This window comes from Etheostoma cragini, chromosome 24 (assembly GCF_013103735.1).
Source record: "Etheostoma cragini isolate CJK2018 chromosome 24, CSU_Ecrag_1.0, whole genome shotgun sequence".
Lineage (NCBI taxonomy): Eukaryota > Metazoa > Chordata > Actinopteri > Perciformes > Percidae > Etheostoma > Etheostoma cragini.
The window spans coordinates 13559489-13583510 of record NC_048430.1 but is presented as its reverse complement, the minus strand read 5'-3'; the positions used below and the strand labels follow the sequence as shown (position 1 = coordinate 13583510).

Genomic DNA, 24022 nt, shown 5'->3' with positions numbered 1-24022 from the left:
TAACGGTTTGTCTATGTGGACAGTCTTGTTCAGACCATCTGTAATAAATAAGGAATCGATCAACCCGATAGTTGGTTTATCATGTCACCATTTTTGTCAGACTTGGGCCCAAAGTGAGTAAAGGCATCATGCTTCTTTGTTTTGGCTGATTTTAGTAAATATATCTATATGACTGTTAAAATAAACAATGGAAAGAAGAATCATCTGTTCACAACGCTAACACCAACAACATTCATGTTATTTTACAAAGAAAGACAGATCAGTCCAGTGCAGCTGCATGCGCTTTGTCAGTGTACAACCTTTATTTATATGTCCCCAAAACCTCCGTTTATCTGTCCATAAAACATCTGTTTGTCTGTATTGAGTGCTTCCATTCAGCATAAGCTCCGCTGTTGAGCTGTTGTTGCTTTTTTGTCAGGAGGACTGCTTTTTTGTCAGGAGGACTCACTTGTCCAGCTACCGGTCAAGTGATGACGTAAAGTGTTTCCAAATACCGGTGCGCATATGTAAAAAAACTAAGTAAGCAGACTTCCTGAGTCGCAACTTACCCAAGGAACAACTGGGGAACTGCATCCATAGGTGCCGATTGGCATCGCTGCTATGTGATAGAATCATGTGTCCCGACATTTCCTCCCTGCCCAATGGAACTGCATACCCTTGATGCAACAATTTGAACAATAGCCTACAAAATCAAGCAACCGCCAGCCAGTCGGGTGACAGTTAAGTTTAGCAGTCTTTACAGTGATATGTAGCTGAGAAAAGGTGACTATGAGCCAAGCTAGCATGAGACCACACCAACTGGACTGTCAGAGGGTTTCTCTCAGGTCGGACATGGAAAACATTCTCATCTCACATGCAAACAACAACCAATGTGTATGAAACACACCCATACTCTCTCTTCAAGGATAAATCTGTAAATATTCAATATTTGTTTCATATATAAGTTCCACGTGTAGACATAAACCAGCACTGACTGTATCTGATATATCTTCTATCAGCTTTTTGGGAAAATCACTCAACCTTCTTTATTAATAAAAACAATATCAACAGTATTTGTGAGCTGTTTTTTAAAGGTTTCTGTTTTCAGTGGGAACCAGTGAGATTAGAGCTGAATAGTAAAGTCAGAAAGTACACACAGACGGACTACTGCTGCGTAACAATTACTTTGGGAGAAGGAAGCCAGACCTGAGAATGACGTCTACCCGAACACAGCATTGCAGTTTAACAAGTTGGAATAATTGTTATTTAACAGTGGAGGTAGCGCTAGTTAGGTTAGCAAACGTTAACCATGACAACATCGCATCACACCGTTTTTGGGCTTACAAACAGCATGTCCAAAGATAGATGATTGACAGGACTGTTTGTGCAAATGATGAGACAGAGTTTCTCAGTGTCTTCATATTTAGGTGTTCATTTCGGACTGCAGATTTTGTTGGTCACTGCGTTTGGCAGGGTTAGGTGTTCAGTCCGGTCTCCAGGGTTAGGTGTTCAGTACGTTTGGCAGGGTTAGGTGATCATTACGGTCTGCAGGTTTAGGTGTTTAGTACGGTTTCCAGTGTCAGGGGTTTAGTATGGTCTCCAGACAGCTTCAGCTGCGGCCATGTTGGTCGGTGAGCTGCTGTGGCTGGACTCCACCTCCACACCAACTACTTCGTTCTGATTGGGCAGCGAGGGGTGAAGGAGAGCGGAGCCTGTGGAGGCATTGGTGCAGGGTGGCAGGATCCTTGGCGGGGAGCGTGAGTCGCCACTGCCACCCCCCGCCATCATGGAGAACTGGTAGGAGCCGGCTGCGGTGGAGTAGTACAGGTGGTATGGCGAGGATGTGGACTGGAAACTCTGCGCCTGGTGAGGTGTGTTTGCCGGGTACGGAGGAGGCAGGTAAGTGTGGTACCTCCCTGCCGGGGTGGTTGCCATGGCTGTCGCCATTGTAATGCCAAGGGCACCGCTGGAGACAGCGTTGTGAGGTGGGGTGTAAGTGAAAGCGGCCGCAGTGGGAGGGTAGTGCACCCGGTGGTCGGAGAAACGCGAGTCAGGCAGGGAGGGGAAAGGACGTTCTAATGTCATCCTCGGGTCGCCAAACGCTGTGAGCTCAGGACCTGTGATATGGCAAAGGTAATAGAGTTAGGGTTATTTTATTTGTTCCACTCTTATTTGAATAGGGACAGATTTGATAATGTCTGTCACTTTGTATTATTTGTCTGTTTGTATTTATGTTTATCTTATGTCTTATTTTTGTCTGTATTTATGGTTTGTTGATATTGTGGTGATGGAAGAGGTATGGAAATCTTGGAAAAGTAGTGGGTTTTGTGCTGCTTATCTAGCAATACATCTATTTCTGATTGTGATTCTGATATCTATTAAAACTAACACTAAAGTAAGCAATGGAAAATTGGTTAGATGAAAAACTAACAAAAATGAGCATTAACCACTGCTTGCTGTGTCCCTACCTGAGAGTCGTGAGGACAGGTCACTGAGCGAGGATCGACCAGGCGAGAGGGGATTGGCTGTGTGGACGGTGGGCGTGGTTATCTGGCCAAGGTAGGGATACGACTGGTCGTAGGACCAAGACGGAGAAGACTGCATCTGTCTGGAGTCTGGGAAAGAGGAATCATCAAAGGGTTGGTTAAGATTGTAAGTGCTTGAAAGTTAGGGATAGCCTTCATTTAAATTCAAACTTTCTGCACAAATCTAGAAAAATACATCTCTAAATTAAAGATTGTGTGTGAACTCTTAAAACTGCAGAGTTAAACTACAAGCTTTGAGGTTCTTTTTTCTCTTTCTCTTTGGTGTGGATTATACTAAGAGTAGTGACATTAACTCGTGGTAATTAAAAGGCAGAACGTTTGTGCACACAGCATTGTGTTCAACACACCCCAGTTTCAGTTTAAAGAAGGGTTAAGTAAGTTTTTGGGGCTAAACATGGCCCTGTTAGTAGTGGAGGAACAAAAGGGGAATTTATTTGCTTTATGTGTGTGTCTGTGTGTGTGCGCGTGTGTGTGTGTGTGTGTGTGTGTGTGTGTGTGTGAGAGAGAGAGTGTGAGTGTGTGTGTGAGAGTTATTTCATTCAATCAAGTCTTTCCCCCCCCCCACAAGACTGTGGGGAAAAGTCTGGATTGATTTATTAAACAATAAATGGCATTGGTCAAACACAGATTTGTAGTCAAAAGTGACTACATGTGTGTGAGTGTGTGTGCTGCCAGACAAGGAAGCAAACTGTACGCAGCAGGCAAGACCAATGAAGATTTTCAAGTTGGGCAAGGTTAAATTTGCATAGGGTAGAAAGAAAAAATGGCAGGATATGAAGCAGAGTGACAACTTTGTATTCTTTGCTCACAAGTTCACTTTACTGTCCTGGTTTAATTTAAAAACTTGTTGCACATAAACGTGTACAGTATATATACACGCACACATATACGTACATATACATACATACTTGTAGCAAAATGTTTTGTCTGCAACAAAGCATTACTGGACTTCTGGAGTTTATTGGTGTACAAACTCACAGTATTTTGTCCATCTGTGAAAGGTTTGGGTTCAGGTTAGAGGAACAGAGATTCTGCTGCCACATGTGCACACTAAAGGACCAAAGTAAAGGGACAAACAGTATTTACCACTCACAGAGGAGTAGAGAAGTGAAAGGAAGAAAAATAATAAAAGAGAAATGAAAGCTCAGCTTTAAGGGGGTGATGACGGGGAGAGAGAAAAAGAAAAAGAGAGAGATCTAGAATGACAGAGAAAACAGGAAGCACTCAGAGCTACCTCTCTGTTTCTCTCCCTGCAGAGCTACACTGTGTTTCACACCCCTAATTAAACAAACCTTCTATATGTTTCAGCTCAGCATCCACAGACACAGTTAGAGATCAACTCCATCTTATTCCAGATTAAGTTTAACTCCTAACAGTTCAACATGTCTGCTACAAATGTATTCTGACTGAACCTGCATACAGATAAAAACCAACAACTTATGCACTTATTTTCCAATTTCCCTGAACAAAACCAGAAAAGAGAGTACTTGGTGAGACTAGTCTTTCTTTCTTTCTAGAAACCATTTCACTTTTGTTCTTGTTGAGTTATGAACCCTACTTTGGACGACGGGTTGTTCAAGAGATTTATGTTTAAATGTGATGCATGTTGATGGTAAAACTCTTTTTCTCTGTTTTTTACCTTTCCTCTGCTTTTAGCCCATTGTCATCCAAGTGTTAGTATTACATAAACACCAGTTACAAGAGTAGAACAACTAAACTTTGACTAAGTCAATATGTCATTTCTCAAATTCTGAAAGTTATGTTTGCTTTGCTTTTCTTTTTTCTCACAGTAGCACTTCTTGCCAGCTGACTCTCATTTCCTCCTTTCACACACACACACACACACACACACACACACACACACACACACACACACACACACACACACACACACACATGCACACTCACTACCACTGAAGGCAGAAGAGGAAAAGATTCTGTATTTCGGTGCCGCATAGAGTATCCACGGCAACCGCAACACACACTCACACAAAACCACACACACACGTAAATAAACATACCCACACAGACCACAATGGATCTCACTGAAACCACAAGGAGGAACAACAAGGTTTGATGCAAGATGAATGCACAAGTGTGGAAAAAACATGCCACAGTTTGCAGAACGTTATTATATAGCAGTGTGGATGCTCACATCGGTTTTGTTATAGTTATGGCCTGGATTATTGTTGGTGTGGACAGGTATTTAGTCTTACAGAAAGATAATTACTTCAAGTTGTTTATAAGAAGAGAAAAATGTATGGGAAATGAGTTTCTTTTCCATAAAATTTTGGTTCGGTTTTCCACGCAACATACATGCTGCATGAGTCAAAGTGTTGGTATGAACTGTTCTGGTCGCCTCTTTACTGTACGTCACAATCCCCAGCTAACCACAACAGTCCAACATGCCTGCTGTGATACAAATGACTACTTGAATACAAACGTTTTTTTCTTTTCTTTTCAGACTACATTGGTACCGTTACACCTGAGAAAGCTCAGTAAGATTAGAACAAAGGAGATGTATTGTAGTTTTTAGGCTCTGTGTTGGAGCTCATAAAGAATATGCGGAAGCGTAGTTTCCTATTACTAAAGTAAGAGCTGTCTCTCCAGTCTTAAACGGCTCAGCTTCTGACTGTAGGGTCACGTCCGGCCCACGTGTTGAAGAGTCACTGAGCAAGACACTCATAGTGTCCACCGTATGGGGTGCATTCACACCTACAGTTCTGTAGACTCGGTGTGACTCGGGGTCAAGTTGCAGCATTGTATCATTTTTCATTTGGTTGTGTTTGCCTCACACTTTGTCAAATACCAAATAATGTGAACAAATGTTACAAAGTGGAAATGGTTGCTTTTTTTTGGACAAAATATGTAAATGTAAAACTGGCCAATATTTCTGCTGTCAGACTTAATGGAGCACTGCTACATTTATGACGTCTAAGGTTATCTGGTTCTACTTTAGTGTTAATATTTTAGAAGAAGGCAAACATTAGGCAGCTGACAGACAGTGAGTGAAGGGGAGAGATGATGATTTCATACAGAGGACTAGCGGTGTAACCAAAGCTTATGGATCTGAAAGATATCATCCCTTCATCAGATATAAGTGCATAAACTGTGGGAAACGATGAAACTGCAGACTAGTAAAGTGCAGTAGTGCTCTGCTATTGGTTCTTTTCCTGTATTTGGGATAGATTGTTTTCACCTAAAATGAACTGAAATCTACAGCTCTGTGAAGAGAACAGAGACCCCCGTTTTGGACCAGAGTTCAGTTGTTTAGACAACACCACAGTGAGAATTAGCTTTGACACTGCCCAAACTAACATGACTATCAGACCAAAAGCTCAAGGGTTCAGTTAGAGCAGACCAAACTGCTCAGATGTGAAATAAGATGTGAAATCTCTGTATATAAATGATGGGAATCAACATTTTAAGAAAGTCTGGGTTTTATAGCAGTAAGTTCTCACATACATGTATGTTCAGGTGCATGAAGAAGATTGCTTTTCCTCAGCTTCCAGCTTATTTGAACTGACTAAAACACCTAAAAGTGGTCCTCTTGTAGAATTATGCTTTCATTTTAAAAGTTTTATTCACAAATGTTGTCCCCGACTGTTTGAAGTCCAAATCGTCCAAAACCTGATTGGTTACAGTGAGACTGCAGCTGCAGCATAGGCCTCATATTAAACTTGGTTCAGAATACACACAGGACGACACCTTCTCTTCTTCGCTGCGTCTTGGCTTCATTTCCTAATCAAGGTTGACAGACTCATATCACGTGTGTGCTCTTACCGGCAGTCATCTGAGCGTGTGTCGGGCTGGAGAAGGGGGCTGAGTTCAGCGCTGCGGATTGCCGAGTGTGGGCAGAGTGTTGATGGTGATGGTGGTGAGGGGGCGTCACCCTCATCGAGCCGCGTCTCAGCTGTTCAAGTTCTGTTAACCGCTCAGAGAAAGCCAGGGAGCCAGGTTTGACTTCGTCCATCTTCTGACGGTGACCTGGGAGAGGGGGACAACACAAAACTGTCACATTTCAACACACAGAAATGTAGACATATTGGCAGATTACTTCATGTTTGTTATATGTTTATTTAATCCAGGGATTACAGTAACAGGTACAACCAACAGCCTTTTACACTGTCCCGACACTATTAACACTCTGCGTCTGCCAGTGCGTTGGGGAATCTGCCGCGCAGCACAGCGCTCTGCGTGTGTGGTGGTGTGTCATGGTGTCTGTGGTGCTGGCCGCACTTCAAAGCTCGGAAACGCAGCTCCAGTTACAGCCACTTCCTCCCAACGGGGAAGTGTGCATGTGTGTGTATTTATGCTGAGTGTGTGTGGGTGGGTTAGAGACGAGTGATGGTTATTCACAGCTGAAAGGAGCTGGCAGGAGCCGTCCTGTTGTCTCTTCTGAACACTGTTGCTCACTTCACTTCCATTCAATCCTAATTATTATTATTATTAATGTTAATTAGCTTAACAAAATCTGTCTTCCTCTTGCTTTCATCTGCCGTTAGAATTCCCCGTTTCGTCACGCTGAGTGGGAGAGGAACTCGTGTTGCATCAGGTTCCTTATTGACTCACTCTGAGAGTTTTTCTGTAGTGATTAGAGCCATATCTTCACTAAGTGACAACTTTATAGACTAATATAAATATTAAAGGCAGCTTGATGTAATCAACATGATCCAAACAATGTTTTATATACAATAGTTATCTGTCAGCACTTTAATAAAATTACTAAACATGAGGGCTGTCAGAATGAAAGTGACAATATTGAGTTAAAACCCTTTTAACGCCACTTATTTTTGAAGTGCAATCAACGCAGATGAGTGCTCGATTTGGGCCTTGGGCCTTTAGGTAGAAAAATCAGGAAGTAATGCAGTAGTAATGTTGGGGATGGCTAACCTTCGCTAGAATAAAGCGTAAAGTGCTCTTTGATGACATCAAGGGGCTCACCAAACCTGCTATTATACTTTTTAGGCTGGCATCACATGTACAAAGGGTAAAATAAATAATGTATTCAGATAAAATGTGAAATGTATAGTATAAAATATTAAGTTGTGCCTATGATCACTGCTTTAATAACCCAAATCCTAACCCCAACCTGACTAAACATACTGTAACTTATGTACTGTTCCTCAATTTACAACCCGTCATCGTCAGACATTGCAACAACTCCCAATGACTCCCAACATGACTATGACTCCCTACTAATGCCTATGATTCCCTACAACTCCCAACATGGTTAATGCCACCAGATTAACACTAAACAGGAACGTTGCAGTTGTTCTGTTTTAGGTAGTTGTCTTCAAGTGGATCCATGGTGAATTTGATTGGAACCAGAATTGAACACTGTGGGAGCGCAGATATTATCTGCTGGGGAGCAAATGTCACAATCTGTGTCAGTGTCACTTACGTCGTGGCTCTCTTGGACCGTCCACAGTAATTTTAATGGCTCTCTGGTATGTGGCCACCTGAGGAGGGTTGGTGAACACTGTGATGGTCAGAGTGAAACTCTTCCCTGATAAAGAAAATGAAGAAAGGGAGAAAGGAAAAAAGACGTAGAAATAGAACGGAAAAAAGTGTTACTCAAGATTTGTTTCAAGTAATTCTATGATCGATCTCTCCCCCCTCTCTCCTGCTCTCCCCTACTATCCTCTTGGTAAGCTAAATGCATTAAGTCATGGAAGTCGGGGACCCCCAGGCAGAAATAACCCAGATCGCATGCATGCAAACACACTTGCATACACATGCACGTGCAGACACACACATATTCTCACACACACACACACACACACACACACACACACACACACACACACACACACACACAAACACACACACACACCCACACACAGTTGACGTATATGGGTAATGCCAGGTGTTACTCTCACTTCTATCCTTATATTTCTGTTTTCTATCGCTGTCCATGAAAGTTTTTCTTTCACATTATAATACTGATGACTTCTGAATTATTGCAATTATTGCACACAACATTTAAATTTACGGGTATTTGATTACAAAATCATATGTCATTTTAAACTGACAGAGTACAACAACTGGAAAAACCTGTTGCAACAGTGGAATGAGTGAAGCCTAGTTCCCCATGATTTGCATGTTGTGAAAAGGACAACAGAGAGAGTTTAGCTGTGGAAGCTTGTACCAACTTCCCAGCTGAGCTCTATTAGTTTTTTTGTTTTTTATCATCCTAAAGACAAACGTGCTTAAATAAGGTGCAAGGTCGATGCTTAACCAGCTAATAATCAAACAGCTGCTGGCGGTGGGAAAGGCTACATGACCATCCTACTGTTTAAATGTTTCATAGAACTCCAAATCAAATATGTTTACTATTATTAGATACAAAATGGAATCTGTTCAGTTCAGTGGTTATTAACATGAAGCGTACTCCAAAAAAGCTCATAATCTTCCTTGTTTAATTCGTTGATGTGCGGCCGGTTGAATCTATGCAGTAGGGTTTCTCCCGCTGGCCCGGACACTTTATTCCTGGGTGATAATGTCACATTTTTCAAATAACCTTTTCTCAGCAAGAGGACCATTCAGGACCGACTTTAAAGCATCTAAAGCTGTGACGTAGGTAGGTCCACTACCTCATTTTGATTGTTTGTTGTAATTTTGTAGCCTATCCCTCATTTTAGTAGTTTTACATTACTCATTTTAAGGCAAGCCTTGATGTTTTACTTACAAGTATTTTTTTGTTACCTCAACTTAAGAAGTTCCGTTTCACAATGTTATAACTGTTACGTTAAATACAACGCCACGATAACCAAAACGCTTGTATACTGTGTGTTGTTTTTGGAGTAATTGGTAATTGACCTACAGCAGTGTGTCTTTTAGGTATTAGAACAAGATGTCTGGTCACACTTCTTGTTGAGATTAAGAAACAGTGTTTGGGCTTCATTTAATGAGTTTAACCTTTGACTGCTATGGTTCAGACATTAGTCTATGGATTGTTCTGTTTTTCATGCTGTATTCATCCACCTGACACCACACTGATGGCCAGCAGAGGGAGGGACAGAGATAGCGACCGAGAGAGAGAGGGAGGTCATGCTGATAAAGCCTATTTGAATTGAATTGAGAGACAGAGAAAAGGGAGACAGAGAGAGGGACAGAGAGAGAGCAAGACAGAGAGAGAGAGAGACAGAAAAAGAGTGAGACTAAGAGATAGACAGGGAAAGAGGGAGACAGAGATAGAGTGAGAGAGACAAAGAGAGAGACAGAGAGAGAGACAGAGAGAGCAAGACAGAGAGAGAGAGAGAGAGAGAGAGACAGAGAAAGAGAGAGGGAGACAGAGAAAGAGGGAGAACAGCCAAAGTCTTTGTGTCTATCAACCAGTTAAGCAAACTAACTAAAGTCTGAAATAATCCTTTGTTTCTCTGAAGATAAGAGCGGACATATCACACGTGGGGGACATTGTGAATGAAAAAATTGACGGTCCTGTTTAAAAAGAGGAAAGAACAGAGACGGGCAAAACATGCACACATACAACACTGTGGTCGTAGCTGAACCATTGGATGAAACAAACAAGACGCATATTCCATCATCACACTTTATACTCATGTTTCATTTCAGACAAACTCGCCACTTCAGTTTCAAAGGGAACAAACACTAAAAGATAGACTAAAGTGTGAATGGTCAATAATATTAATAATACATTTTATTTATAATGCACTTTTCTTCAATACATCTCAAAGTGCTACAGGTAAAAAAAGAAAAAGAGAAAAAATAAAACAAAAAAAGAAGGAATAAAAAGAAAATAAAGCTATTCTTAGAAGATGTTTCAAATACTATGTTACAGAACTTTGAGTAGTCGTTAAGACTAGAAAAGAGCTTTATATATAGAGTCTAGTTACATTATATTTACATTTCCTTTCTCTCGTTCAAGTCACTCTCTACACTATTAGACATGGAAATGTTCATATTCATGTATGAAAGCTTAAACACTCTGGGCCCTATATTGCACCTTGTCGCCGTGAAGCACAAAGCCCAACACAACTGTCTTTGTTATTTTAGGACCCACAAAGATAATTTCAACAAAAACCTGGTCCAAAGGCAGTAACGCAGCATTTCATTTTTATTTTAACAGCGCATTAGTAAATAGCTCCTATGCAAGTGCTAACCCTAACCCATACAAATCAACAGCGTCAGGGATCGTGCGCACGCACGCACGCACGCACGCACGCACGCACACACGCACACACAATCAAACCACCAAACCATTATTATTGTGGGCAGCTAAACTAACCACTTCCCACACCAACCAAATGTTATTTCATCAAATCAATTTTATTACAACAATTGTGAGGCGGCACTGTTAGTTAAACAAAGCTACGGTCTGGCAATGCTCTGTAGTTTTCTTCTTGTAAAAACCTAGATAAAACTGGAGCACCAAATGTGGCTGCTAGACAACGACACAGTTTCCTCCTGTTTGTTTGATAAAAACTACGGTGAGCAGCTGTTTTAGAACATCACTGACCCTTTCATACAATGCAAACTAAATGTGTCCCCAGCGGATTAGAAAATAAATGTTTTGTTCAAATGATTGCCAAAGAAAAGTTACTTACCCTAGAAAGAAGCTGAAAAACTAATTGTTCCTAAATGTTCCTCAAGAGACTCCGCTGACATTATTCCAAAAAACTCACATAGTCCCTATTCAGTTTAAAAAATAATGTATGAAATCAACCATTTCCATGATCAATGAGCTGTAAAATGCATACAATTCTTCAGCTTCTCAGCGGCTCATAAGGTAAGTTTGTTTACTGCCATACACAGCCAAGTGATGAACCAATCCAAACTGACTGAGACAGCACCAAAACACAGTGCAGCCTAGTGGTGAACAGTGGTGGAAGAAGCAGTCAGATCATTTACTTCAGTAATACTACACTGCAATCATGCTCTGTCACAGTCCTGCATTGAAAATGTTACTTCATTAAAATTGTATAAGTATTATCATTCAAATATTAAAAAGTTAAGTACTCAATGCAAAACTAGTCATTAAAGCTGTAACATTCCACCACTGGTGGTATCTGAGTAAAAGTGAAACTAATTATTTTTTGGAGAAACTTACAGTCAATATCCTTCCAGTATTGTATATACATATACAATATTGTTGTTCTGAGACCATTTTCTTCTAACCCTCTGAACCCGAGAGACTCGCCCACAATTCAAAACAGCACCTGTGGTTCATAGTTTAATCATTTAATAACCATAAAAGATAGAAACTCACTGAAAGTTGCAGCTTAAAGCTAACAACTTAGCGGTTATGGAGGTCCGCGTCTTTCTAGCCTCTACAGGTGATTTTCTATCCAGCCTGGAACTTGTGCCTTTTTCGGGGTCGTTGAGCATTAAATCCAAACCATTACATCCAAGATTTATCCACTTGATTTCCATAACTCATTGCGTTGTTGCTCATTTCTGCCGCTAGCTGCTTGCTCCGTGTCCGCTCTCTGCGTGTTTACGGAAGTTTCATGCCCATATATGGGACACAATAAAACCCAAAGGGTATGGAGTGGGGACAACTTAACTCAAAGAGTATGGAGGCTGAAAGTGCCTAATCCTCCCAGTCAAAATAGTCTAGTATGCAATCGAAGATGTTATAACGGACAAGATAGATGTCTACCGTTTAAAGAGGAGAATGGCCCCCTTGGTTTGAGATTTGGCATACATTTGGGCCTTTTCTGAAGAAATGTAAATAGTATGTGCTTTATATGATTTATAATGTTTATCATGTTTATTTTTGCTCACAGGAGAACTATTTTAGACACAAAAATGCTTGTGTAGCATTGCTGTGGGTGCAAAATCAATAAATCTGACATTATTATGTTGAATATTGGCATAAGTAAATGTCATGAGACTCTGGACATCTGGACTTTCTTTGAAAACATGCATATATTTTGTCAACTGTATAAGTTATAATGATTATTTCTTCACAGTGTGACTCCCAAGACATATGAGAAGTGTTTTAGAGAGGAAAATGGATTAGGTATTACTGCTCCTTCTTTGATATAGTTTAGTTACTTTAGTTTTTAGTTAAAGAGTTTATTTGAACATGTAAGAAAAAACAACATTAAAATGAAAGATTTAAATACATGCATTCATGCATACATAGATAATAAAAATTAAGGTAATGTACTTTTTAGCACAGTCTTCAAAAGTTGAAAGTCATTTAAACAAATAAATAAATCATCAAATATATTAATACATAACTGTGAGATTCATGTTCCATTTTATTTATTTATTTGTCCTTAAGGTCTTACAACCATTTTTAACTTTCAAGTGACCTAACTGCAGCCCAAATATTCTAATAATCCAGTTTGTCCTGAAAAGATTTGATGTTCATATCTTGACTGTAGACAACAGGGTTGATGTTTTACAAGTTATTATAAAATAAATCCAGACGGACAATGAACTGTAAAAATGGCCTTTGGGTTCAAAGGGCTAATATGACATGATGATAAAAGTGTAATAATGCAGGTACAACTTTTCAAAGATCAATAAACTTTTGTTTCTAAAGAATATTTAACACCGGAACTGAAAGATATTTTAAATTTGTGATGTCTGCCATATGGCAACTAAAAATTTGTACCAAAATAGTTCTCTTTTCAACCTTCATTTTGGCAAAGGTGCATCTACTTTCTTCTGCTCCTCTGTAGGTCGGAGCTCCGCGGGGACGGGCAGACGCACATACGCTCACTGCCTGGGAGCCTCTGACACACTGACAGCAGACAGCTGTAGGCTTTTACCGGTTAATGTTCTGTGTGTTGTCAGACACATGCAGACACCATCCTGAGAGCACTTGCAAGACTTATAAGTCCACAGCAGCCCGTAGCATGTATGTCCGAGCCCGTCTCCACCGCCTCCACCAGCTGGTTGTCAGCTGTGTGTGGTTTGGAATGAAAGGGAGAAAAGAGGACCCCGAGTAACACGGGGGATATCGCTCATATACTTACACTTCACTTTCATATTCTGCATTTTCTCTTTTTAAAAATAACTTCTTAAATAAATGTTACATCTTTCCTATTTGTTATATTTATGCCATTAAAACTTTGTTATACTGTTTATAAAAAAGACATTCATGAGTTATTCCTGTCCTAGTAGCTGAACGACAGAACTGACTGTTCTCTTTAACGATGTGAACGTTTAGGCACTACTTTGTTAGGGTTAGAAAAAGACCATGGTTTGGCTTTAAGTGAGCCATGGACGTACGATGGTCAAATTAAAACCCTTGGGTGTCCTGGGTGAAGTCTTGAGTCTGTTTAAAACCTCCACCTAGGAAACCTGCCTCTTTACTCCTTACGAGTATGGGGCCCTTATAACTTGATCCACTTACTTCCTCGTTTGATCCCACAATAACTACAAAACAAAGATGGATATAGGTCAATATAAGCTGCTTTCAAAGTACAAATGTTCTGGTTTAGAGATTTGCATCTTCAGTTGGAACCAAAGGACTACAGGACTACACAAAGAAAAGAAAGAACATGAGTGTGAAATAGTTTGGATGACCTTTAGCTTCTGTCTGCCCTCGCTGCTGTTGTGTGTAGCATGGTGGCAGTCTAAGACACATAGATAGATACTGATGATTAAAAAAGAAAACATCAGTTATTAACCTCCTGCTCAGATGCAACGGTGCTGGGAAGCAAAGCTCATTGTTCTCTATGCCTATACATTTGCATGGAAACAAATTTCTACTCCTCAACTTTCTTCATTTGAATTCTCCAGCACATGAACATGTAATATGTTTCAACAGCAGAATGGAGGAATCTGTCAAATATTGACAGGTGGTCCAACATTTCCATTCAGCCGGGGAGCACTTGTCCGAGTGAGTGTTAGAGTTGTGTACACAGGACGCTTGCTGTTTTAAATAGATTAGTTGGCACATTTGCCTGTGACTGATTTAATTTAACTGTGGTCTCTGTGTCCGTTAGAAAGAGAAAGAGGGGTATGGGAGGTAGGGCCGGGCAGACGTTGGATGGCTGTTACAAGGAAGTAGTGTGAATACTGTTTTTATTCATATGATGTACTTCCCCTCCTGTAATCTCTGTGTGATGGGTGTAAAAAACCCAGCTATTAAAACCTAGACAAGGCAGACACTGCTCTCACTAACTGTCAAATGTGTTATATTTCAAATTAGAACAAACCTGCATATATACTGTATGTCCAAGACAAATTGAGACAGAGTCCAAATGAGAGACAGTCGAGACCGAGACAAAAACCGAATAATCCCTTATCTTCTACTTACTAGTGATACTTTTGCAGAGGAACAACACTTTAAGATCAGGTTAGGCCAGATTATTAACTTCAACTTTCATAACGCTGAAGTGCATCTTCACAAGTCAGACATTACGACTTTTATTCTGCTGTAACAAAAACAATATTGACCGTATTTTGACCTGAAGAATCCACAGTATGACATGTTCACTGACCTTGGATTTTGAGACAAGTCAGCGACAATACTGAGACAAGTCAGATACAATGCCGAGACAAGAATACTTAGGCCGAATTTTAGTTTATTCTGTCATAGCACTGCTGAACAAACCATCACTCTGACTTTGTATGTGTATCTGGTGTCTTAGTTGTAAATATGTTTCTATGTAATTATATAAATGTATTTATGTTCACTGTTGGTGCATTTGTTCATGAATATTGCCATATGCAGGAAACAGATTGTGAAAACAAAATTTCCCATGACAAGATATCTATCTATCTATCTATGTATCTATGTATCTATCTATCTATCTATCTATGTATCTATCTATTTATCTATCTATCTATCTATTTATCTATCTATCCGTCTATCTGTCCGTTTGTCCGTCCATCCATCCATCCGTCCATCCATCCATCCATCCATCTGTCCATCTGTCCATCTACGTTCGAATGGAAATACAAGTCTGAGAAACTAACCTCGTCCGCTGCGGCCAACAAAGCGCAGGTCGTTGAATCTGGCCACTTGGTTCTTGATGGCAGCCGTGGCGTTGCGCAGCTCAGCTGAGTAGTTCTCATCATTTCCCGCCATCACTGTTACCAAGGTTCCTTCAGGTGTGTCGCCTAGGGCAACCACCTTGTGACATAAAAGAAGAGAGGAGGAGAGAAGATGGAGCTTCAAATGTTTTTTTTTATTTCTTAATCTTTCAGTTCCTCGAGGATTAAATTGGATTGGCGGCAGGGGAAAAAACCCACAAAGAGGACCGTTACAGAAAACAACCAAATCTCTTAACGTTTCTGTTGGAGCATCAAAACAATGAACCGGAAGCTGTGATAAAGTGCTGATAAGCAGAGCATGCTTCCATGCCAACTAAGCATTTTTCATTCTACTTTAAACACAAAGAAAATATATAGCGATTGCCTTTTAACCAAAAGGTATCTCTGCCCTGAAAGGAGAAGAAGATGAAAGATGAGCCGGAACATGACTAAAAACAAGCAAGCAACAACAAGACGATAATGATTCAAAGACATTTCAATACCAAGTGGACAGCTGAAAACAACAGCAAAGTTGAAAAAGTGCCAAAAAGGCATCAGAAAGTTTTGAAATGCAAAGGTGGTCCTGAGTGTCTGATTAAGACAGCAGATACTGATTAATAACTAGACTTCATTGAGTATTCTTAAGTTCATTTCCTGTATCTTACCTTACCTATATGAGGGAAATAATAAGAGACAAATTAACTTCAGAATCTGATAATGATACATTTAGAGAACAAAAGCTCCAGATCACTTGTGTTGTTTTACTTCTATTTGGGTTGGACATGTTTGAGGTTCTGACACTACAGTTCCCATCATCAGACAAGCAATCAGACAATGAAGAAGAGTATCCTGAGGTTTCTATCAGATCTCGGGCTCCATCCTTTGAATAAGCACACGGTCACACAGAGAAACAAACGTCTCTAAAAATTCATACAAAAGATGCAAGTCATGAAATAAAATGTGAATTATTTGCCTCTCCCAAAACAACACAGGTGTAAAATGTAAATGTGTAACACTTACTCTAGAGAGCACACTGTCCTTCTCCACTTCTACACAAATATAGATTTCCATATTGACACTAATCACTTCAGGATATCAAAGTGCAAATGACCGTGCCATATACTCTACTACAAACTTCTACTCTGTTAACCCTGTAAATACTCTACTACAAACTTCTACTCTGTTAACCCTGTAAATACTCTACTACAAACTTCTACTCTGTTAACCCAGTAAATACTCTACTACAAACTTCTACTCTGTTAACCCTGTAAATACTCTACTACAAACTTCTACTCTGTTAACCCTGTAAATACTCTACTACAAACTTCTACTCTGTTAACCCTGTAAATACTCTCTACAAACTTCTACACTGTTAACCCTGTGTAAATACTCTACTACAGACTTTTACTCTGTTAAGCCTGTATATACTCTACTACCCTGGGTGTTCTCTCAATGAACTTCATGAGCTCGTCACCTGAAATGGTTTTCACTTCCCAGGTGGGCCTTGCCAGGGTTAATTTGTGGAATGTCTTCCCTTATTAAGGGGGTTGGGACCATCAGTTGTGAATCAGATTGATACACAGCCGACAGCCCTATTGGACAACTGTTAGAATTCATGTTATGACAAGAACAATCAGCTAAGTAAAGAGCAACGAATGGCCATCATTACTTTAAGAAATCCAGTTTGCGTTTAGTTGGGCCATCATTTATTTTCCAACAGGACAATGACCCCAAACACACCTCCAGGCTGTGTAAGGGCTATTTGAACAAGAAGCAGAGTGTTGGATTGCTGCGCCTACACAGTCACCGGACCTGAACCCAATCAAGATGGTTTGGGGAGAGCTGGACCGCAGAGTGAAGGCAAAAGGGCCGACAAGTGCTAAGCATTCAGGGAACTCCTTCAAGACTGTTGGGAAACCATTTCAGGTGACTACCTCTTGAAGCTCATCAAGAGAAAGCCAAGAGTGTGCACAGCAGTAATCAAAGCAAAGGGTGGCTACTTTAAAGAAACTAGAATATAAGATATCTTTTCACTTTTTTATAAGTACATAATTCCACATGTGTTCATTTATAGTTTTGATGCCTTCAGTGAGAATCCACAATGTAAATAATCTTTGAGAGACCACGGTCCAGCTAACATTTTACTAGAGGTATATATTGTTTTATATGTTAATATTTATGCACCCGAACCTTTATAAAAAGGTGACAAAACTCTGTGAGAAACCACATTCTCCTGTTTTAGGGTAGAACTGTGTGTGTATGTGTATTTCAGACTTCTTGTAATGTGTAAATATGTGTGTGCATCATAACAGTCATCCGTTATCAGTAAAAGGCAGTGACATCTGCTCATGACACTCCATAATGAATACCGCACCCCACACTCACACACACACACACACACACACACACACACACTAATGTATGAAACTCAATAAATCAATCAGCTTTTTTGCGGCTAAAAGCTGCTTTTCCACAAATGCTTTTTGTCTTTTGTCTTGCTAAGGCCAGCAAAGCATCCAGATGATGGAAACTGTTTACTCTTCACCCTTCTGTATCAAACCTGTCACATCACACGGCCATCTATTAGCCAAGGTTTCACTTTCAAGGATATTATTATAATGTTATGTTATGTTGTAATTTAAATATAGGATTTCCCAGATTTGTTGGGTCTTTGTAAATTATAGAGTGTGGTCAAGACCTATCATCTGTAAATTGTCCCGAGATAACTTTTTCATGATTTGATACTATGAATAATTTAATTTAATTGAATTGAATTAATTTAGTAAATTGTCCTCCTGGTTTGCAAACGGTTTACAATCTTGTCTGGAAAAGTGCGTTGTTGTCACAGAGCTTATGAAACATTTGGAGTTCCATCGGCGAGATGGGGGCTTTATCCTGGAAATGTCCGTTAAAGCAGGCTGGGAGGCGTACCTTGAAGGCGATGGGCAGCGTCTTGTTGCACCTCCAGTGTGTCGGCAGCACGGAGCACAAGAAGTTAGGACTGTCCGTCTTCACCAGCTCGCCTGGATGGTCCGAGATCACCTGAGAGACAAACACAATGTGAGGAAAATTTCTATTGCCGGGTTGAAAAAAGGTGACAAAAATGTTAAAAAGGTGACAAAAATACCAACAAAGGTGAGAGAAAGGCCACTAACATGTGGAAAAAGGGAACAAATTCAAACAGCTTTGATTGGCTGATGTTAAGCAGTGACACAGAAGGCTCGTTCAAGATGAACTGTGCCTCGCCTGGAAAGTGGATGAGAGCAGGCGGCAGCAGCGGGGCGGGGGGGGGGGGACAAAACGCTGCAGTAAAGTCGGACAGTTTCCAGCCGATTCCAGCCGCCTTCAGGCTGGACAGGAAGTGACAAAAACACTTTGGTGCGATTCCAATTTAATAAAATATAATCAGACCCTCATATCAAATGGAACGAGCCTAGTGACTCTGATTTGCTGATGTGTGGCAGTGACACAGAGAGTCTGATTGGCTGATGTTGAGTGAAACTGATCCAATTTAGCCATACCTCCACCATGCCACGCTCAGCCAGGCGTAGTTTTCCCGCCAACAAAGCCCCGCCACCGGCGTTGTCCTGCGCGGCGCCCAGAGGCAGCGCTTCGGCCATCTTCCCCCCCGAGGCCAGCGTGGTAGAGGGGGGCGTGTACCGCCGGCCAGGGGCAGGGTCTGCAATACAATAACATGAATTTGAACATCTGCAGACAGACTAACCCTTCATACAGATCCCAGGGATAACTCTGCTCTCCCTCGTTCCCTTTTTTAGTTTGTTGAAAGAAAATATCAACAGAAACTGCAAATTAAAATGTAATTTTTTTTCGTATTCAATTTAATGTTTAATTTGTTGCTTAAGAAAAAGTTGATAATTAATCATTTTATTAGTTTTAAATCCAACAAGTGGTTTGTTGCATTTTAGCAGGATACTGAACACAGCAGAACTGAGAACAGCTATTATGTTTATTTATTGTTATAAAGATATTCAACTACATGATCACATATTTTCCTCATATACTGCAGCATATAATCATATAATAGCATATAATAAATGCATATAATCCAAATGATCTTCTCTTACCGTTACTGGGTTTCTTTGGCTTCTATAAAAATGGATTTAAAACATATTTTTTTTACATTTGTAGACATTACATTGAGCTCAGTAATGGATATATTTTACGGTTTTCTGACTTCTTTAAAAATACTGGATTCAAGATTGATTAAGAAAGACTTGCTTCAGCGCAAAATTATCTGAGGGTTGTGTGGGAAATATAAACTTCCAACAACGCTGAGATCACTGGTATAGTTTCAATGTTCAACGTAAATGTCAATGTAGAAGAAAGAGGATGTAGAAAACACACACCATGACGTAAGCTGAAGCTCTGAGTCGCTCTGTTTCCTGACGCACCCCCAACCAAACTCAATTTATCAGCCGTTACCTTAAAATCTCTAAATCTTTCTAACTGAATATGTCTCTCACTCACACACACACAAAATATTCTGCAATGTTTTAATATTATAAGATATAAAATACACGTAGTCCGTGTTACAGCATATTTATTGACATAAGAAGAAGTGTAGATTGATAACGACGGGCAGTTTACCCTCGCCTTTAATGTTTAAGCTCTTTGCTTACTTCACAAGTCGGCTGTTGTGTCTGATGATTTACACCCATTTTGGATTATGGTGACCTCATTTATATGAATGCCCCAACCCAAGTATTGAAACTACTGGACTCTTTTTATCATGCCGCATTGAGGTTCATCACAAACTGTAAGCCTCGCACACACCACTGGGAACTTTACACACGTGTGGGCTGGCCAGCGTTGGAGAATTGTAGACTCAATCATTGGTATATGTTCATTTATAAGGGTATTCTGCGTCTGCTCCCCTCATATATGTGTGAGTATATTCAACCAAAAGCGGATAGACTGTATTCTTTACGCTCACAAGACTTACTGCTACTGTCTGTACCAAGTGTCCGCACAGAAGTTGGTAAGGTGGCATTTCACTATTCTGCCCCCACAACATGGAACAATTTACAAAAGTTCTGGAAATTGAAGGAAGTGGTTGCAATCGGTCAGTTTAAACACTTGCTCAAAGGTTTGGAAATTAAATCTATGGTTTGTAAATGTTTTAAATAGTTTTTAGGAAACTGTTATGAAATTGTAATGTATGGAATTGTAGTTGTGATCTGTGCCGCTGTCTTGGCCAGGACTCCCTTGAAAAAGAGATTAGTAATCTCAATGGGATTTTCCTGGTTAAATAAAGGTTAAATTAAAATAAAATTAAAATAAATTAAAATATAAAGGAAACTTGAACATTACACACATGCTTCTCTGTTGGTTCTGTCTGACATATAAATGTGTTATGATGCATTTGTATGTATCAGAAGAATAATATTACTTCATCCTGAACAAGAAAGCATATTCTTTCTAAACCTTGATATTAACAGAAATCTGTCAGAGTTACAGCAGATGAGGGTTGGCTCAAATTCATTATTATTATTATTATTAAAGTCTGCAGAGCTGAGTGTGTGTTTACACACATAATAACTGTAATATCAGAATGAAGGAGCAGAATGTGTTTATGAAAAAGCTAACTAAAACTTTGGGAAAGTATCCCAAGCAACATGAGCCTACGGTTGTTTTCACAGAGGACATGATACATATTTTCAGCTTCAGGGAGAAAGAATCTCTTCCCACAATGCTCTGGGACAGAGCTGGGCCTCACTGTTTAGAAAGATAAGGTAGTTCTGAACATTTTGATATGAAACTCAGCAGGATCACATATATGCAAATTCATGAAAAGATGAATATAAGAAGATGAGTAAAAATAGAGAGACTGTCTCGCAGAATCCTGAGAAATTAAACAAGATGAACATTTATCACACTGATACATCCAGATTAAATGTCATATATTAAAAAACGGCTTGGTTTGAGTTCTGATAAATATAAATGTCCACATGAAGCCTCATGAAATAATACTCATGGTTGTAAATACGGCTGTCTTCTATATGATTCTAATTTATAACGCTTCACACTGCACAGTATTTAATATGATTTATGTAACAGTGAACGGATCTAGTCAATGTATTTTTATTAAATATTCAGACTGTAAGAGATGAGAAGAAGCTGATATTAATCTATGCTTTAACAAAAGAGATGAATAATCCTAAACATGAGTCTGTGTTTCTCTGGGTTTTCATGGCTGAAAATATGTCATAGCATGACTATAAATCCCCATAGAAATATGTTATAGCATGACTATAAATCCTCAGAGAAATATGTTATAGCATGACTATTAATCCCCATAGAAATATGTTATAGCATGACTATAAATCCTCAGAGAAATATGTTATAGCATGACTATAAATCGCCAGAGTAATATGTTATAGCATAACTATAAATCCCCAGAGAAATATGTAATATCATGACTTTAAATCTCCAGAGAAATATTGTATATAATGACTATAAATCCTCAGTGAAATATGTAATATCATGACTATAAATCCCCAGAGAAATATTGTATATCATAACTATAAATTCACTGAGAAATATGTTATATCATGACTATAAATCCCCAGAGAAATATTGTATATCATAACTATAAATCCTCAGAGAAACATGTTATATCATGACTATAAATCCTCAGAGAAATATGTTATGCTATAACTATAAATCCCCAGAGAAATATGTTATATCATGACTATAAATCCTCAGAGAAATATGTTATATCGTGACTATAAAAATCCCCAGAGATTTTTGTAATATCATGACTATAAATCCCCAAAGAAATATTTTATATCATAACTATAAATGCCCAGGGAAATGTGTAATATCATGACTTTAAATCCTCAGAGAAATATTTTGTATCACAACCATAACTCCCCAGAGAAATATGCTACATCATAACTTTCATCGGCGGAGGAACGTGCAGGTTTTACCGTATTTTGCGTCCCACAGAAACACCATGTGTGCGGCTCAGATCTTTTCTCTGTCTCCTGTCTCCGTGTGTCTCTGTCTCTCTGTCCTCTACGCGCTCTGTGGTGTAAAAGTCTCTTTATCAGGTCCACGCGCACAGTTTCAGTTTGACGTCTGGACCAAACGTCCCGGGGAGCAGTTCTTAATCTTCCTCATGTAAGAAACATGTAGACAGAAACCGCTTTAAGTTGAATATTGTTGCACGCGCCCTCTCTTTCTCCGTGTCCGTGCAGATGAGTGGAGTCCCGCTGACAGCGCGAGCCTTTTACCCGCACACCTCGTAGCCGCTCTCAGCCAATTAGAGGCTCGCTGCTGCCTGCCACTGCACGGTGGACCAATCAGCGTGCTGTCCGTCCGAGGGAGGGCGGTGTTTACGAAGAAAGAGAAAGGATGGGTGGGGGGTGAACACCCCCCCCCCCCCCCCCCAACAGGAAACCGTCGCCCCACACACACACACACACACAGGAAACTGTCGACACAACAACACGGATACACAGTCACAACCGATGTTTCCAAATGTCCCAAAAGTCAACACACAGCTGCCGATCTCCAGTCCGGCCTCTTTTCTTCTTTAAATGACCAGCCCACGTGGTTTTCTCATGGACCTGCAGCCTCTGAACTCACAGAGACTCCCTGAACTCTTCTTGTGTTTTTTGGTCTTAGAATCTATCAGAGAATGGGAGTGTGTGTGTGTGTCTCTGTAATAGTTTGGATAATAATGAAGGGGTGTAGTAGCGGCTGTAGACGACAGGGGGCAGCAGCAGATCTGAGTCCCACAGAGAAACTCAGCCTGTTTATTAATCGGAGGTTGCTGACCAACAGCAGGGTTTATGCTTGAATCTGTATAATTCGACTCTATAATGCTTGTATTAATAACATATGTGGGATGTTGTTGCTTCTGACCTCTTCTTTAAAAATGAAACACGTCTCATAGGATGGGAAATAGAAGATCAAGAAACGCAAAGGGGGGCAGATCAAACCAGACAAAATACATGATCAAATCCCAGCTAAGATGTTTCTTACATTGTGATAAAATAAAAAAATAACAATATGATGTAACAAATGTTTGTCCTGATATGACTGTTTGGAGGAATATTGATTCCAATGATACCAAACTTTGGAGCAAAGTTTGGTATCATGTGATCTCCAAACAGCTGCCTGATGAAGACCTGTTTCAGCTCCCAGAATGCATCCAGTTACTAACCCTCCACTTCACTTTGGAGCCATTTCTTTATCCTTAGATCTGAATGTTTTGTACACGTTTTTATGCGTTAGCTGTCACACAGCCCTGCAACAAGTCAGCTTCTGGAAATACACCAAATGTGTAATAATAAAATAATAATAAAAGGTTGAACTAATAGAGATCAGCATCAAACTTCCCCTGCTGATTACTCACATTAACAATATCATTTCCTGTGTTGCAAGTTGTCTGACATGTTCAATATTTTAAGTTGAAATATGGAAGTGAGGCTTTATCTGATGCTAACTGTTGGTGGATTCAGGACTAATCTAGACCCTCAGACAGGCAGAGAGAAGAGGAGAGAAGC

At 39.9% G+C, this 24022-nt stretch overlaps 1 protein-coding gene across 3 annotated transcripts in view; it reads right to left on the bottom strand.

Moving 5' to 3' along the window:
* Window positions 1-434: 434 nt before the first annotated feature.
* Window positions 435-24022, bottom strand: part of runx1 (RUNX family transcription factor 1) — a 36966-nt gene continuing 13378 nt past the window's right edge. Inside the window, exons 3-10 of one of the 3 annotated variants that reach the window (XM_034864902.1) lie at window positions 22439-22474; window positions 19010-19167; window positions 18420-18530; window positions 15432-15588; window positions 7930-8034; window positions 6309-6512; window positions 2448-2594; window positions 435-2096 (exon numbers count right to left, since the gene is read on the bottom strand). In XM_034864902.1, coding sequence (XP_034720793.1) covers window positions 1567-2096; window positions 2448-2594; window positions 6309-6512; window positions 7930-8034; window positions 15432-15588; window positions 18420-18530; window positions 19010-19167; window positions 22439-22466 — 1440 coding nt within the window. In that variant the 5' untranslated portion in view covers window positions 22467-22474 and the 3' untranslated portion in view covers window positions 435-1566. Of the gene's footprint in view, window positions 2097-2447; window positions 2595-6285; window positions 6513-7929; window positions 8035-15431; window positions 15589-18419; window positions 18531-19009; window positions 19168-22438; window positions 22730-24022 lie in introns of those variants that run through there. The other 2 variants (XM_034864901.1, XM_034864903.1) reach the window with 2 other exon arrangements.